The sequence below is a fragment of the Ovis canadensis genome, chromosome 7 (assembly GCF_042477335.2).
Source record: "Ovis canadensis isolate MfBH-ARS-UI-01 breed Bighorn chromosome 7, ARS-UI_OviCan_v2, whole genome shotgun sequence".
NCBI lineage: Eukaryota > Metazoa > Chordata > Mammalia > Artiodactyla > Bovidae > Ovis > Ovis canadensis.
The window spans coordinates 66,551,628-66,568,480 of NC_091251.1; the positions used below are offsets into that span (position 1 = coordinate 66,551,628).

Genomic DNA, 16,853 nt, shown 5'->3' on the forward strand with positions numbered 1-16,853 from the left:
CATAGAGCCATTGTAAGGAACAAATGAGTCATTATTTATGAAATAACTATAATGATACCCACTATTAAATCAACACTAAATTACTGCTTATTTATAGAATGGCCATATGTTGGCATTTATGTTCAGTGCACAGGGATATACAAAACTATTTATTCTATAAAAACATATACAACATATATATATAGATATAGATATGCATGTATATGCAAGCACACAGAAAAAGGCCTAACAACACATGAGCCAAATTGTATCTTTAGGGGCATTAAAGCAGATCTTTGTTGTTTAAGTGTTTTATATAGAAAATATAATTAATATAACTAAATAGAAAATGTAATTAACACATTATTTTGTGGTCACATTTTAAATACTTTTATACACCCATAAAATGCAATTGCAGAAAATGATTACATTGATTGACTTATTGAAATAGAAAGATATTGTCATGCAAACATCAGTAAGTGCAAACAAGCAGATCAAAACACTGTATTAACTGTACTAGTAATTAAAATTATATGGTTATGTATTGTCTATGGAATAATCAATTCTGGCTAGGTGATTTCAATTTTCTTCTTTATATAGATATATTTATTCATAATTAAACTTAAATATACACAAATCTACATACTTTTTAAAAAGCACTATAAAACTTTTTTACTGCAAGAAGAAAGCAACAGCAAGGCAAGCTAATTATACCATCATGAAAGATTCTTCACTCAAAATCCCTATGTTGAGAGCACATTGATGAATGGAATGAATTAGGAAGGTTATGAATGTACTCACCCACCAAATGCCTGTAGTGCAGAGAATTTGGAAGCATCCAAATCATTGCCACTTACTATCCGAGCCTTAAATGAAAATGGAGAGAAACAAAAGAAACAGACTTTTAGCATTCTATAGCTATGTACACATGAATTTGGAACACGCGTCAACTGCACTAGACACGTAACACCTAGTATGACAGATGCTAAGCAGGGTCAGCTCCAAGTCAAAGCTACTGTGGTTTTATGGGTGGAGGTTTTGAAATTAGCTGTCAGCATTCAAACAAAAGCACTGGCAGAGTCAAGGAAAATATCATATTCCAATACCATTTGCCCTTAAAACTTGGTATGTGCAGTGAAGATCATGAATCAGTCAGAGATCATGATTTGCCAGACTTAACAACAGATGCTGCATTTGACCGTAGCAGACCCCTAGGTTGGCAAGTGTAAGCTATAGTAAGCAAAGCTGGCAAGGTGTAATCTCTTCATAAAAGCAACAGATTGGGGCACACTTAAAGGACAACCAATGAATGGAAAGCTGGGATAACATGCATAGTTCACAACTAAAACGGAAGAACCAAAACAGGTCTAATATGTCACAAACAAACATGTACAAAAAGACAAGATCCCTCAGGAGGGAAGAAAAAGTATGATTTAAAACCTTTTCATCCACAGAACTGCTATCTGAAAGAGAATCAGGAAAAGAAGGAATAAATGTTAGATGGCTTTTCAAGAAATCATTTAAACATATACATGAACAAAGTGTTAATGTTATATAGTTTAAAATTATAAATGAACCCCAAGGGAAGAAGGATAGCTGGTCCCTGCAATTTAAAGAGTTGGAAAATGTGCCAGAATGCTTGAAAAGTATAAAAGGGTGATTACAGAGCTTAACGAAAGACAATATGTCATAAAAAGAAAAGAACAGTTGAAGCATCAGAATGCCTAGGCTCCAGCTGGGACTCTGCCACTTGCTAAGCACACTGGGCAAACTACAAATGGTCTGGAGTCTAGACCTAACTCTGAAATAAAGTCACTAATACTCTGGTTTTTTGCCTCCAAACTTTGTGAAGAGGCTCAATTAAGATCAATATATGTGAAAGTAAACCCCAAGTGACCATATAAATCAAAGAACTTTTATTATGGGATTATTTATTGCTTCTCATATCATAGAACTTTAGAACTAAAAGATTAAGTATATTTCACCTTGCAACTAAGAAATCTGATGCCTGAAGGTGTTAAATTACTTAAGATCCCCAAACCACCAAGTGACAGAGTGGTATAAATCCAGGGCTTCTGATTCCCCATCTGCTGCCCTTTGGAGTCAACGTTTCAAGTAAGTTGAACAAAACAACTTGGATGGTTGGTTCATGGTTCTCCAGTATAACTTAGGATAAAATCACAAAGTCAGTATTTCTCAGTTTCAACTGCTCATGGGCCCAAACAGATAACGATGGACTTGTGATTTTTCAAATTGTTTGTTTCTTTTTGAAACTCAAGTCTAAATTTTCAAGGGTCATAGCATGGACCATAGCATGGTCCATTTCTAACTTACACAGTGTTACTGTTTTTTAGCATAAAGCCAAAGGGATTTCCATATGAATACAAGTTTTCAGAAAGCTAGAACTGGAGTGACCTTAGAATTCTTGTATCCCAGACCCCTTATTTTCACAGATGAGTCCCAGAGAGAGAAAGATTTGCTTGAGGACATGTGATTCAATGATGATTTTTATTGATAATAATCTGAAATCATTTGTTTTCTTGACCCATTAAATATGAACCAGTTAACATAACTAAATATTTTTGTATAATATTTTGAAGATTTTACACTATCCTATGGTTATATCTTTGAATACAAAGCACAGTAGGCACAATATAAAGTAATAAAGCAATATGGCCATAAATATTTTAAATACTTCACAAAATATAGAAAATAAAATTCAGTACTGTATCAGAAGAATAATATATTATAGCCATGATGATTTTTTAAAGCATGATTTAAAAAACATTGACTACTATAAAATGACATTAACTGATCATAAAATATACATCTGCATTTAAGTAGGAGCATACAAGCTATTTGATAAAATTTCAAAACCTTCCAAATAGTTTTTAACCTACTTAGCCTGGAATGAGTTAATTTTCATATGCTGAAAAATGTCTTTCAGAATCAACTTAAGTGTAAAATATTAGGGTATCCCTGTCATTAAAAGGCAAAAATGTCCACTACAATATTTTAATTCATTTCCATAAATTCTAACCAATAGAGGAAAACAGAAATAAAGAACATAAATGCTGAAAGATAAAATACAAAATTTTTATTTTTCAGAATTATAGTATTATACCCTGAAAACAAGTCAAACCATGTGGAAAACTATTATGATTAATCAAATAGATAGCAAATGAATAAATATCTAACACATCAAATAACAACATTATGGTATTTCCTACTAACTAGCAATAGCTAGTTTGGGAAACAATGACATTAAGCCTGATTTCATATATCCAGTATTTTGAAATAGTCCCCCATTCTAACTGGCTTCTACACTGATCATCTGACTGAATAAGGGTAATCTTACCAAAGTTATTATTTTTCAGCTGCTAACTGTAGTAATTCATTGAATTTTCATTCAGTGTTTCATTCAGTGTTCATATTTTCACTGAATACATATTTTTATTAATTATCAATTAACCAATTTTGTTCACTTTGACTCCTTTCTTATCCCTTTAAAACCTTTCTAAAATACAAATATGATTCTCTCCATTCTCTTTTAAAAACCCACCAATTTCACCCATTGCCCACTTGAGAAAATAAGATCTTTGTCTACTGCAAATTCATGGCTCACCAGTCCTGATTCACACCCTATACTTTGGCCACAAGTAAATTTTTGCCATTTAGTTTTCATCCCATGCTCTTTTAAATGTGAGTCTTTGCATTTTCAGTTTCTTTCCCCTAAAACAAGTTATCACTTTCTTTATCCAGCTAACTGCCTCTCAGTCTCCAAAACTCAGTTGAAACATAACCCCTTTCCTGGAAACTTAATACTTCTCAGGGATTCATTTATACATAAGTACTGATGTGGAGTCATACAGTCGTGTCCGACTCTTTGCGACCCCATGGACTGTAGCCTACAAGGCTCCTCTGTCCATTGAATTTTCCAGGCAAGAGTACTGGATTGGTTGCCATTGCCTTCTCCAGGGGATCTTCCTGACCCAGGGATCGAACCCAGGTCTCCCGCATTGCAGGCAGACGCTTTACCGTCTGAGCCACCAGGGAAGATATACATAAGTACTACACAGTGCATATTCCCCTTGGCTAATCCTCAACTTTTTTTAGTTTCTTTACATGAAATCCTAGACAATACCTCAGTGATAGTTTACCTTTTGAAACTCCCATTACACTCCTGAAATACAAGAGATGTCTAAAAAACATTTGCACAGCACAGAATGTACAACCTTACATAAGCTATACCACTTTATATTTAAAAACCTGTTTTAAAACTTTATTTCATCTTCTGGTATAAGGAGGATGAATTATTTTCTAACAGATTTAATAGTTAAATCCTAATTGCAAGTTGTTGTAACTTGAAATTACCCTATTTTAAGTGTAACTAGGTTAACAAACAAGTAAAAACATTAAAGTTTTTTGTTTGACATATAAGTTTTTTTTAAAGGCTATTAATGAGGATGGATTACACACATATTAAAGTCTATAACAGCTAAAATATTATCCTGGCAAAAATAGAATAAAAGATTAGTAAAACATAAAGTATAGCTAAGTAATATACCCTTATATTTAAGAATTTAGTGAATAAGAGAGGACATATTGCTATCAAGGAAATAAAAAACACCAGTTACTAAAATGGTGCTTAGGGAGGTGTAAACATGATGGCAGAGTAGAAAGACTTGAGTTCTTACCCTCTCACCAGAATACCAAAACTACAAAGAACTGCTGAACCACCACTGAGAAGAAAGCATACATACATATATATATACACCCTGTATCCAGTAATAAAGAAAAAGCCACAATGAAATGATAGAAGGGGTGCAATCACAATAAAGTCAAACCCCACATCTGCCGGCTGGGAGACCCACAAACTAGAAAATAGCTATATCACAGAGGTTCTCCCACAGGGTTGAAATTTCCAACACCCAGATCAGGCACCCTAGCCTGGAGGCCTTGATCAGAAAGAAGAATCGTCAGAATATCTGGCTTTGGAGAACAGTAAGATTTGATCCAAGGAATTCCACAGGTCTGAGAGAAACAGAAACTCTACTCTTGGAAGGCATGCACAAGATTTCATGTACACCAGGCCCCGGGAGAAAAGGTAGTGAGTTCATAAAAGCCTGAGACAGATTTACCTGCTGGAATTGAAGGGTCTCCAGCAGAGGTTCGGGGGTGGGTTGGGGTGAGGCTTTTTGCAGTGAGAAAGATACTGGTGGAGGTAGTTCTGAAGAGTACTCATTGGCAAGAGCCCTCCAGAAGGTCACCATTTTCTCACCAAAACCTGGCCCATCCATCAGGCTGAAATGATTCAGACCAAACAGCCAATAGGGTGGGAAAACACCCCTACTCCTCAGAAGGGAGGCTGACTAAAGTCTTCCTGAGCCCACAGCTGCTCAATAAACATAGCCCTTGACATGGCCCTGTCCACCAGAAGGCCCAGGCCAAGCTCCGATTACCAGTGGGCAGGAACCAGTTCCTCCCACCAGAAGCCAGCACAGGCCCCTTGGACCAGCCTTATCCACCAAGAGGCAGGCAGGAGAAGCAAGAACAACTATAACCTTACAGCCTGAGGAATGAGCACTACAATCACAGAAAATTACACACAATGAGACAGCAGAAGAAATGCGTCCAAGATGAAGGAACAAGAGGAAACTCCAGAAAAGCAACCAAGTGAACTGAAGGCAGGCTATCTACCTGGGGAAAAAAAAAACAAAAACAAAAAACAAATCAGAGTAATGATAATAAATATGATCCAAAATATTGAGGAAAGAAAGGCACATATTGAGAAGATACAAGAAATGTTTAACAAAGAGTTAGAAGATCTAAAGAACAAACAAATGGAGATGGATAATAACTGACATGAAAAACACTATAAGGAATCAATAGCAGAATACACAAAGCAGAAAAACGAGTGAGCTAGAGTAAATGGCGGAAACCACTGCTGCAGAACACAATCAATAAAAAAGAATTTACAGAAATAAGGACAGTCTCAGAGACCTCTGGGACAACATTAAGTGCACCACTATTCTCAGTATGGCAGGGTCAAAATGAGAAAAGAGACAGAAAGGACCTGAGAAAACACTTGAAGAGATGACAGCTGAAAACTTTCCTAACATAGGAAAGGAAACATAAACCCAAGTCCAGGAAGCACAGAGTTCCAGGCAGGAAAAACCCAAAGAGAAACATGTTGAGAGACATGGTAATCAAGCTGACAAAAATTAAAGCCAAAGAGAAAATAATAAAATTAAGAAGGGAAAGCAACATAACATACAAGGGAATTTCCAAAATGATATAACCTGATTTTTTTCAGCAGAAACTCTACAGACCAGAAGGGATTGGCACAATATATTTAAAGTGATGAAAGGGAAGAACCTAAAAACAAAAATACTCTACCAAGGAAGGCTCTAATTTAGATTCACAGAGAAATCAAAAGCTTTACAGAAAAATAAAAGAAAGAAACTTCAGAACCACCAGGCCAGTTTTGCAACAAATGCTAACGGACATTCTCCAGTTAGAAAAGAAAGGCCACAACCAAAAACAAGAAAATAATGAATAGAAAATCTCACCAGTAAATGTAAACATAAAGGCAGAAAATCATCCAAACACAAATATGATAACATAATCAGTATTAATGAGAAGAGTACAAATGCAGAATATTGGAAATGCATTTGAAATTACGAGAACAGCAACTTAAAAAGCAATTTTGTTTATATACAGATTGCTATATCAAAACCTCATGGTAACTTCAAACCAAAAAGCTACATTAGATATACAAAACAAAAATGAAAAAGAAATCCAAATACAATGCTAAAGTCAGTCATCAAATCACAAAAGAATAAAAGAGGAAGGGAAGAAAAAGGACCTACAAAATAAATCCAGAACAATTAACAAAATGGCAATAATAACACAAGTATCTATAATTACCTTAAATGTAAATGCTCTAACCAAAAGACAGATCGACTGAGTGGATACAAAAACAAGACCTGCACCTATGCTGTCTGCAAGAAACCCACTTCAATTCTAGGGACAGATACTGACTGAAAGTGGGGTATGTAAAAATATATTCCATGCAAATGGAAATCAAAAGAAACCTGGAGTAGCAATATTCATATGAAACAAAATAGACTTTACAGACTGTTTACAAGAAACAAAGAAGGATATCACATGATCAAATGATCAATCTAAGATATAACAATTGCAAATATACATACACCCAATATAGGAGCACCCCAAAATATAAGGCAAAAACTAATAGCCATAAAAGAAGAAGTCAGTAGTAACACAGTAATAGTGGGAATTTTATAAATAACAACCCACTTTCATCAATGAACAATCATTCAGAAAGAAAATCAATAAGGAAACCCAGGCCTTAAATGACAGATGAGACAACATAGACAACTGATATTTATAGAGAATTCCATACAAGAGCAACAGAATATACTAAGTGTACTAGAATGTTCTTCAGAATTAATCACATGCTGGGCCACAAAGTAAGCCTCATTCAATTTAAGAAAATTTAAATCTTATCAAGCATCTTCTCTGACCACAATGTTAAGAGATTTGCAATCAACTCTATGAAAAATCTATAAAAAAAACAAACACCTGGAGGCTACACAATATGCTACTAAACAATCAATGGATCACTGAAGAAATTAAAATATAAAATACCTTGAGATATATAAAAATGAAACCATGACAATCCAAAACCTAAGGAATCCAGCAAAAGCAGTTTGAAAGGGGAAGTTTACAGCAATACATTCTTACCTCAGGAAATAAGAAAAATTACAAATAAACAATTTACACCTAAAGCAACTAGAGAAGGAATAACAAACCAAAGCCAAAGGTAGTAGAACAAAAGAAATCATAAAGATCAGAGCAGAAAAAATTGAAACAGTGATGATGAAAACAATAAGAAAGGTAAATTAAAACTTGGTTCTTAGAAAAGATAAACAAAATTGATAAACTTTTAGCTAGCCTAATCAAGAAAAAAAGGAGAGAGCTCAAATTAATAAAATTAGAAATTAGAATGGAAAAGTTACAACTGACACCACAGAAATACAAAGGATTAAAAGAGAATACTACAAACAACTATATGCTAATGAAAGGCATGACCTAGAAGAAATGAACAAATTCTTAGAAAGATACAATGTTCCAAGACTGAACCAGGAAGAAATAGAAATTAATAGACAATTCAAGGATAGAAATTGAAACTGTGATTTAAAAATTCACACAAAAGTTCAAAACCAGATGGATTCACAGAAAAATTCTATAAAATGTTTCCAGAAGAGTTAACACCTATCCTTTTCAAAATATTACAAAAAAGAACACTCCCAAATTCATTCTATGAGGCCATCATTACCTTGATACCAAAGACAAAGAGACTACAAAAAAGAAAACTACAGGTCAATATCACTGATGAATATAGATTCAAAAATTCTCAACAAAATACTAGCAAACCAAAGGCAACAATACATTAGAAGGATCATACACCACAAAGAAGTGGGATTTATCCCAGGGATGCAAGGATTTTTTAGTATCTGCAAATCAGTAAGTGTGATACACCACATTAACAAATTAAAGACTAAAAACCATATAACCATCTCAATAGATGAAGAAAAAAAAAACCTGACAAAATTCAGCACCCATTTATGATGAAAACTCTCCACAAAGTAGGCATAGAGGGACTATACCTCAATATAACAAAGACCATGTATAACAAACTTACACCCAACATCAAAGTCAAAGGTGAAAAGGTGAAAACATTTCCTCTAAGATCAGGGACAAGACAAGGATGTCCACTCTTGCTACTTTTTTCCAACATAGTTTTGGAAGTCCTAGCCATGGCAATGAGAGAAGGAAAAGAAAGAAAGGAATACAAATTGGAAAAGTAGTAAAACTGTCACTGTTTGCAGATGACATGACATTATACTTAGAAAATCCTAAAGATGCTACCAGAAAAGTACTAGAGCTCATCAATGAATTAAGTGAACTTGCAGGACACAAAACAAAGAAATCGGTTGCATTTCTAACATGAACAAGGAAAGGTCAAAAACAGAAATTAAAGAAATAATTCCATTCACAAATGCATCAAAAAGAATAAAATACCTAAGGATAAACCTACCTAAGGAGGCAAAAGACCTATACTTCAAAAGCGTCAAAACAATGATGAAATAAATAAGAAATGACACAAATAGATGAAAAGATATACCATGTTGTTGGATTTGACGAATCAATATTGTCAAAATGATCATAGTACCCAAGGTAATCTAAAGATTCAGTGCAATCCCTATCAAATTACCAATGGCATTTTTCACAAAATTAGGACAAAAAAGTTTTAAATTTATAGTGTTAATCATTCAGTTGTGTCTGACTCTTTGTGACCCCATGGACTGCAGTCCATCAGGTTCCTCCATTGGTGAGATTCTCCAGGCAAGATTATTGGAGTGGGCTGCCATTTCCTTCTTCAGGGGAGTTTTCTGACCCAGGCACTGAACCTGGGTCTCCTGTATTGCAGGCAGATTCTTTACCTTCTGAGCTACCAGAGAAGCCCAAAATTTACATGAACACATGAAAAACTCCAAATATCCAAAGCAATCTTGTGAAAGAAAAATGGAGCTGGAGATATCAGGTGCCCTGACTTCAGACTGCACTACAAGCTGTAGTCATCAAAACACTGGTAATGACATAAAAACAGAAACACAGATCAGTGGAACAGGACAGAAACCCAGAGATAAACCCATGTACTTACAGTCACCTAATCTATGACAAAAGAGGCAAGAATATACAATGGACAGAAAATAGTCTTTTCAATAAATGGTGCTGGGAAAGCTGGAGAGCTACATATAGAAGAATGAAATTACAACATTCTCTATTCTCACACACAAAAATAAACTCAAAATGGGTTTAAGTCCTAAGTGTAAGACTGGAGAATATAGAACACTTGGAGAAAAACAGGCAGAACACACTTAGACATAAATCATGGCAAAACGTTTTTTGACCCACCTCCTAGACAAATGGAAATAAAAACAAAATAAACAAATGGGACCTAATTAAGGATAAAAGCTTTTGCACAGCAAAGAAAACCATAAACAAAAGGAAAAGAAAGCCCACAGAATGGGAGAAAATAGTTGCAAATGATGTGACCAACAAGGGAATAATTTTCAAAAGTTATAAACAGCTCATGTGACTCAATATCAAAAAGAAAACAAAACAACAAAAACAATCCAACCAAAAATGGGCAGAGGATTTGGACTTAGGGATTGTCAACCCAGTGAAGTAGGTCAAACAGAGGAGGAGAAACATGTTCTGACATCTCCTATGTATGGAATTTAGAAAGAAATGATACAAATGAAGTTAAACAGAAAGAAGAGAACAAGATGGCAGAGGAGTAGGTGGACATGGAGTACATCTCTTTACATGGATACATCAGGAATACACCTTCAGACACAGAAGTATATGCAGAATACCAGCTGAGAGTGGACAGGAGTACCTGACCAGTGGAAAAGAATATATAGAACCATGCAAAACTCAGTAGGATGAGGAACTGGGTTGGGTCGGGGGGGACCAGGAGTGTTAGTAGGACTGGACCTTCCCCACCTGCGGGTGGGGAAACTGAAGCAGTGGTCCAATCCCCACATCAGGGAAACATTTAAGGCTGAGGGTGAAACAGCTGATCTGTGGCAGCCTAAATGGAATGAGAATCAGACAGTCCTTGCCATAGCCATACACAATCCAGACAGGAACACTGGACCCCTGGAAGGTGCAGCGGCTGGGAGCTGGAGTTTAGGGGTTGTGGAGCAATCCCAGGGCAAGGGCTGCTGCTGAATGCAGAGGAGCGGATTGAGGAAATGTGAGGGAGGAGATCCGGGTGGAAAATGCTGGTGGAGGAAAGCCAGGCAGCCTTGGAAGCAAAGCAATACTGCTAAGTCACGTATAGGGGGTGGAGCCATCACCATAGCCTCTCTCTCCCCACATCCCAGCTGAACAATATAGAGGCTGGCCCATAAAACGCCTGACACACTGAACAACAGAGTAGGACCCCACCCAGGGTGCTCCTTCAAGTAACTGATGTGCTGAAATACAGAGTAGGACCCCAACCAGCGGGGCCCCTCTATGTGCCTGACGTGCTGAACAACAGAGAAGGATCCTAGGCAAGGGAACCCTCTAAGTTCCCTTGAACTTTAGTTCAAGTGCCTGAATGGGAGGAACTATGGAGAAAGACTGGCAAAAGAAGCCTTGATTGCCAGCTACAAGAGGCTCAAAAAAAGACTCAGATAGGGCCACATCTTCTGTGGCAGAGGCAGTCCATGTCCCTGCACACCTGGCACCAATAGGGTCTCCACAAGCCAAGCAATTGTGCCCCCTTCACTCTCAAATCTCACTGGGGCAGAGCTGCCACAGGTCAAAAAAGTCTTGCGTCTATGCGTGCAGGGTTGCTTTGGTCCTGTCCGACCCTTTGCAACCCTGTAGAGTGGCCTGCCAGGCTTCTCTGTCAGGGAGGGGGTTTCTCCAGGCAGAATTCTGGAGCATATTGGCCAATACTGGTTGCCATACCTTTCTAGAGCACTATATTTCCTGCTGCCCTAGCCGCCAACGCCCCTGAGTACCTGGTGTTGTCAGAACCCCTGCGACCCAAGCAGCTGCACCACCTCCATAACTGGCCCTCACAGGAGCAAACCCAAGTCCTCCAGGGCAGCCTCAGGAGCAAACCAACATGTAGAGGTGGAAATAAAATCACAATTGAAACCCAGGGGCAGTGTGGCTAAGCAAGAAGACCCAAAACCTTCCCAGCAGCTGTACAAGCTGCAGATTAAATACACACGATCAACTAGGCAGACTCTGTGTCTATGGAATACATAAAAGTCCATTGAGAGCTCCCACAAAAGAAAATGCACTAGTTCTGAGAGCTGTGGACCTTGGAGGCAAGATATACAGGAGTGAGAGCAGATTAGAATCTGAGCTGCCCCAACAGCAGGTAAACTGCCTCCTCCTAGGGAGGTAAGGCGGACTGTGATTCTCAGTGAGGGAAAGGACTCTCATAGTAGTGACTCAAGAAAAACATTTATTATTTTTTGACTTGTTCTGTAGATTCTTTTGGATTTTTTTTCTTTTTCCTCCACTTCCCCATCCCCTCTGTTGTAGTTGTCCATTTTATTAGCACTAAGAAATCCAATTAAGCTTTTGAGCTTTATTTTTTTTCTCAGTCACATGTTATAAACCTCTGCCTCTATTTGAGCTTTTGCAGTTCTATGGAGTTTCCCTTTTTTCTTTTTTTTTTATAATTTTAATTTTTAATTTTTTAAACCTACTATATTTTTTCTACATTTATTCCTTTGTTTGCCTTTCCTACTGTTCTTTTCCAATTGCAGTTAACCTTTAAGGGATATAAATCTTATCTACGTCTATTTAACTTTGCATATCTATTCTTTCTTTTCTCTCAACATATCTGTTTTGTTTTCATTGCTTTCTTCTCCACTTGGCATATTGCTTTAGTTTACTTTCCAGTTTATGATTTAGTTAGTTTCGTTCTTAACTGGTAAATGTAATTTTTTATTTCCTTCATTTGCTGGGTTAATCTACTGTCAGAGAAGGCAATGGCACCCCACTCCAGTACTCCCGCCTGGAAAATCCCATGGAGGAGGAGCCTGGTAGGCTGCAGTCCATGAGGTCGCCAAGAGTCGGACACGACTGAGCGACTTCACTTTCACTTTTCACTTTCACACACTGGAGAAGGAAATGGCAACCCACTCCAGTGTACTTTATTCATGCTGGACTACTTTCACTTTGCTGATGAGTGTATATGTATATATTCCATTATTTTAATTACTATTTACCTGATTTTTAACTGCCATTTGTCAGGTTCATCTTTGGTTTCTTGTTTTTGGTTTCTTGTCTCACTTAATGCCACTGGAATCTTTGTTCCTGACCAGAGATCAAGCCCTGAGCCTTTGGAGTGGGAGCACTGACTCCAAGACCCTAGACTACTTAGAGAACTAACCCTAGGGAGTATCAAATAGTGAAAACTCACAGAAAGGAAACTACTGGAATACAAGACTGGGTATCATCCAACCACCAGTAGGACCCTGTGCAGGATGCCTCATCTAAACAACAAAAATACAAACCCAATCATTAGCAGACAGGATTATCACCTCACTCAGCCTTGCCCACCAGAGGAAAACAAATAAAAACTCAGCACAAATCTCACCCTATACAAAGCTTACAGAAACCACTGGACCAACCTTAGGAGGGCAGAAACCAAAATGAAGAAAGAATTCAACCTTCTTCAAGGAAAGAATTCAACTTTCCCTGAAGCCTAGGAAAAGGGGACCTCAAACATAATAAGTTAAAAAAAATGAAAAGGCAGAGAAATAATACACAAATGGAGGAACAAACTAGAAACACAAAAGTCCAAATAAATGAAGAGGAAACAGGCAAACTACCTGAAAAAGAATTCAGAATAATGATAGTAAAGATGATCAAAAACCTTGAAAACAAAATGGAGAAAAGGTGAGAATCAATTAACAAAGACCTAGAAGAATTAAAGAATAAACATGCAGAGACAAACAATACAATTACTGAAATTAAAAATACTCTAGAAGGAATCAATAGCAGAATATCTGAAGCAGAAGAATGAAGCAATAAGCTGGAAGATAAAATGGTGGAAATAACTTCTGAAGAGTAGACTAAAGTAAAAAGAATGAAAAGAACTGAGGACAGTCTCAGAGACCTCTGGGACAAGATCAGATGCACCCACATTTGAATCACAGGGGTCCCAGAGGAAGAAGAGAAAAAGAAAGGGTATGAGAAAATTTTTGAAGGGATTATCATTGAAAATTTCCCCAACACTGAAAAGGAAATAGTCAACCAAGTCCAAGAGGCAAAAACAGTCCCATACAGGAAAATCCCAAGGAGAGAAACATCAAGACACATACTAACCAAACTCACAAAGACTAAACAGAAAGAATATTAAAAGCAGCATAGAAGAAGCAACAAGTAACATACAAGGGAAACCCCCACACGCTTAACAGCTGATCTTTCAGCAGAAATTCTGCAGACCAGAAGGGAACGACAGGATATATTTAAAGTACTGAAAGGGAAAAATCTACAACCAAGATTACTGTACCCAGAAAGGATCTCATTCAAAATTGATGGAGAAATAAATAAAAAGCTTTTCAGACAAGCAAAAGTTAAGAGAATTGAGTACCACCAAATGAGCTTTAAAGGGACTTGTGTAGTTAAGAAATACAAGAGAAAAAAAACATCTTCAAAATCAACCCCAAACAATTAAGAAAATGGCAATAAGAACATATATATATATATCAACAATTACTCTAAATGTAAATAGATTAAAGGCTCCAAACAAAAGACACAGACTGGCTGAATGGATACCAAAAAAAGACCCATATATATGCTGTATACAAGAAACCCACTTCAGACCTAAGATACATATAAACAGAAAGTGAGAGGATGGGAAAATATATTCCATGTAAATGGGAAGCAAAAGAAAGGTGGAGTAACAATCCTCATATCAGACAAAATAGACCTAAAAATAAAGACAATTACAAGAGATAAGGAAAGACACTACATAATGATCAAGGAATCAATCCAAGAGGAAGACATAACAATTATAAATATCTATGCACCCAACATAGGAGCACCTCAATACCTAGGACAAACACTAACAGACACAAAAGGAGAAATTGACAGTAACACAATAATAGTAGGAGACTTTAACACACCACTAATACTAATGGACAGATCATCAAAACAAAAAATTAATAAGGAAATAGAAGTCTTAAATGATACATTAGATGAGATGGATCTCATGGATATCTTCAGGACATTCCATCCAATACAGAAGAATACACTTTCTCAAGTGCACATGGAATATTCTCCAGGATAGAACACATCTTGTGTCAAAAATATAATCTCAGTAAATTCAAGAAAACTGAAATCATAGCAAACATCTTCTCCAACCACAACACTATGAGACTAGATATCAATTAAAAGAAAATAAACTGTAAGAAACACAAACACATGCAGATTAAACAACATGTTTCTAAATAATCAACAGGTTACTGAAGAAATCAAAAGAGAATTCAAAAACTTTCAAGAAACAAATGACAGTGAAAACACGACAACTCAAAACTCATGGGATGTAGCAAAAGCAGTTATAAGAGGGAAGTTTATAGCAATATAATCCCACCTCAAGAAACAAGAAAAACATCAAATAGACAACCTAACTTGACACCTAAAACAAGTGGGAAAAGAAGAACAAAAAAAAAAACCAAAAACTAGTTCAGTTCAGTTGATCAGTTGTGTCCGAATATTTGCAACCCCATTAACTGCAGCACACAGGCCTCCCTGTCCATCAGCAACTCCCGGAGTTTACCCAAACTCATGTCCATTGAGTCAGTGATGCCATCCAAATATCTCATCCTCTCTCATCCCCTTCTCCTCCTGCCCTCAATTGTTCCCAAAATCAGGGTCTTTTCAAATGAGTCAGCTCTTTGCATCAGGTGGCCAAAGTATTGGAGTTTCGCTTCAACATCAGTCCTTCCAATGAACACCCAGGACCGATCTCCTTTAGGATGGACTGGTTGGATCTCCTTGCAGTCCAAGGGACTCTCAAGAGTCTTCTCCAACACCACAGTTCAAAAGCATCAATTATTTGGCGCTCAGCTTTCTTTATAGTCCAACTCTCACCTTCACACATGACCACTGGAAAAACCATAGCCTTGACTAGATGGACCTTTGTTGACAAAGTAATGTCTCTGTTTTTTAATATGCTATCTAGGTTGGTCATCACTTTTCTTCCCAGGAGTAAGCATCTTTTAATTTCATGGCTGCAATCACCATCTGCAGTGATTTTGGAGCCCAAAAAAATAAAGTCAGCCACTGTTTCCAGTGTTTGCCATCTATTTCCCATGAAGTGATGGGACCACATGCCATGATCTTCGTTTTCTGAATGTTGAGCTTTAAGCCAACTGTTTCACTCTTCTCTTTCACTTTCATCAAGAGGCTTTTTAGTTCCTCTTCACTTTCTGCCATAAGGGTGGTGTCATCTACATATCTGAGGTTATTGATATTTCTCCCAGCAATCTTGATTCCAGCTTGTGCTTCTTCCAGCACAGCATTTCTCATGATGTACTCTGCATAGAAGTTAAATAAGCAGGGTGACAATATACAGCCTTGATGTACTCTTTTTCCTATTTGGAACCAGTCTGTTGTTCCATGTCCTGTTCTAACTGTTGCTTCCTGACCTGCATATAGGTTTCTCAAGAGGCAGGTCAGGTGCTCTGGTATTCCCATCTATTTCAGAATTTTCCACAGTTTATTGTGATCCACACAGTCAAAGGCTTTGGCATAGTCAATAAAGCAGAAATAGATGTTTTTCTGGAACTCTCTTGTTTTTTCCATTATCCAGCGGATGTTGGCAATTTGATCTCTGGTTCCTCTGCCTTTTCTAAAAGCAGCTTGAACATCTGGAATTTCGCAGTTCACGTATTGCTGAAGCCTGGCTTGGAGAATTTTGAGCATTACTTTACTAGTGTGCGAGATGATTGCGATTGTGTGGTAGTTTGAGCATTCTTTAGCATTGCCTTTCTTTGAGATTGAAATGAAAACTGACCTTTTCCAGTCCTGTGGCCACTGCTGAGTTTTCCAAATTTTCTGGCATATTGAGTGCAGCACTTTCACAGTATCATCTTTTAGGATTTGAAGTAGCTCAACTGGAATTCCATCGCCTCCATTAGCTTTGTTTGTAGGGATACTTTCTAAGGCCCACTTGACTTCACATTCCAGGATGTCTGGCTCTAGGTGAGTGATCACACCATCATGATTTTCTAGGCCATGAAGATCTTTTTTGT

General features: G+C 37.1%; 1 protein-coding gene across 2 annotated transcripts in view; it reads right to left on the reverse strand.

The window, feature by feature from the left end:
* The window catches only part of UNC13C (unc-13 homolog C), a 701,596-nt gene that overhangs the window by 510,738 nt on the left and 174,005 nt on the right, over window positions 1-16,853 (reverse strand). Inside the window, exons 6-7 of one of the 2 annotated variants that reach the window (XM_069596439.1) lie at window positions 1,420-1,442; window positions 781-845 (exon numbers count right to left, since the gene is read on the reverse strand). In XM_069596439.1, coding sequence (XP_069452540.1) covers window positions 781-845; window positions 1,420-1,442 — 88 coding nt within the window. The remainder of the gene's footprint in view (window positions 1-780; window positions 846-1,419; window positions 1,443-16,853) is intronic. The other variant, XM_069596440.1, reaches the window with a different exon arrangement.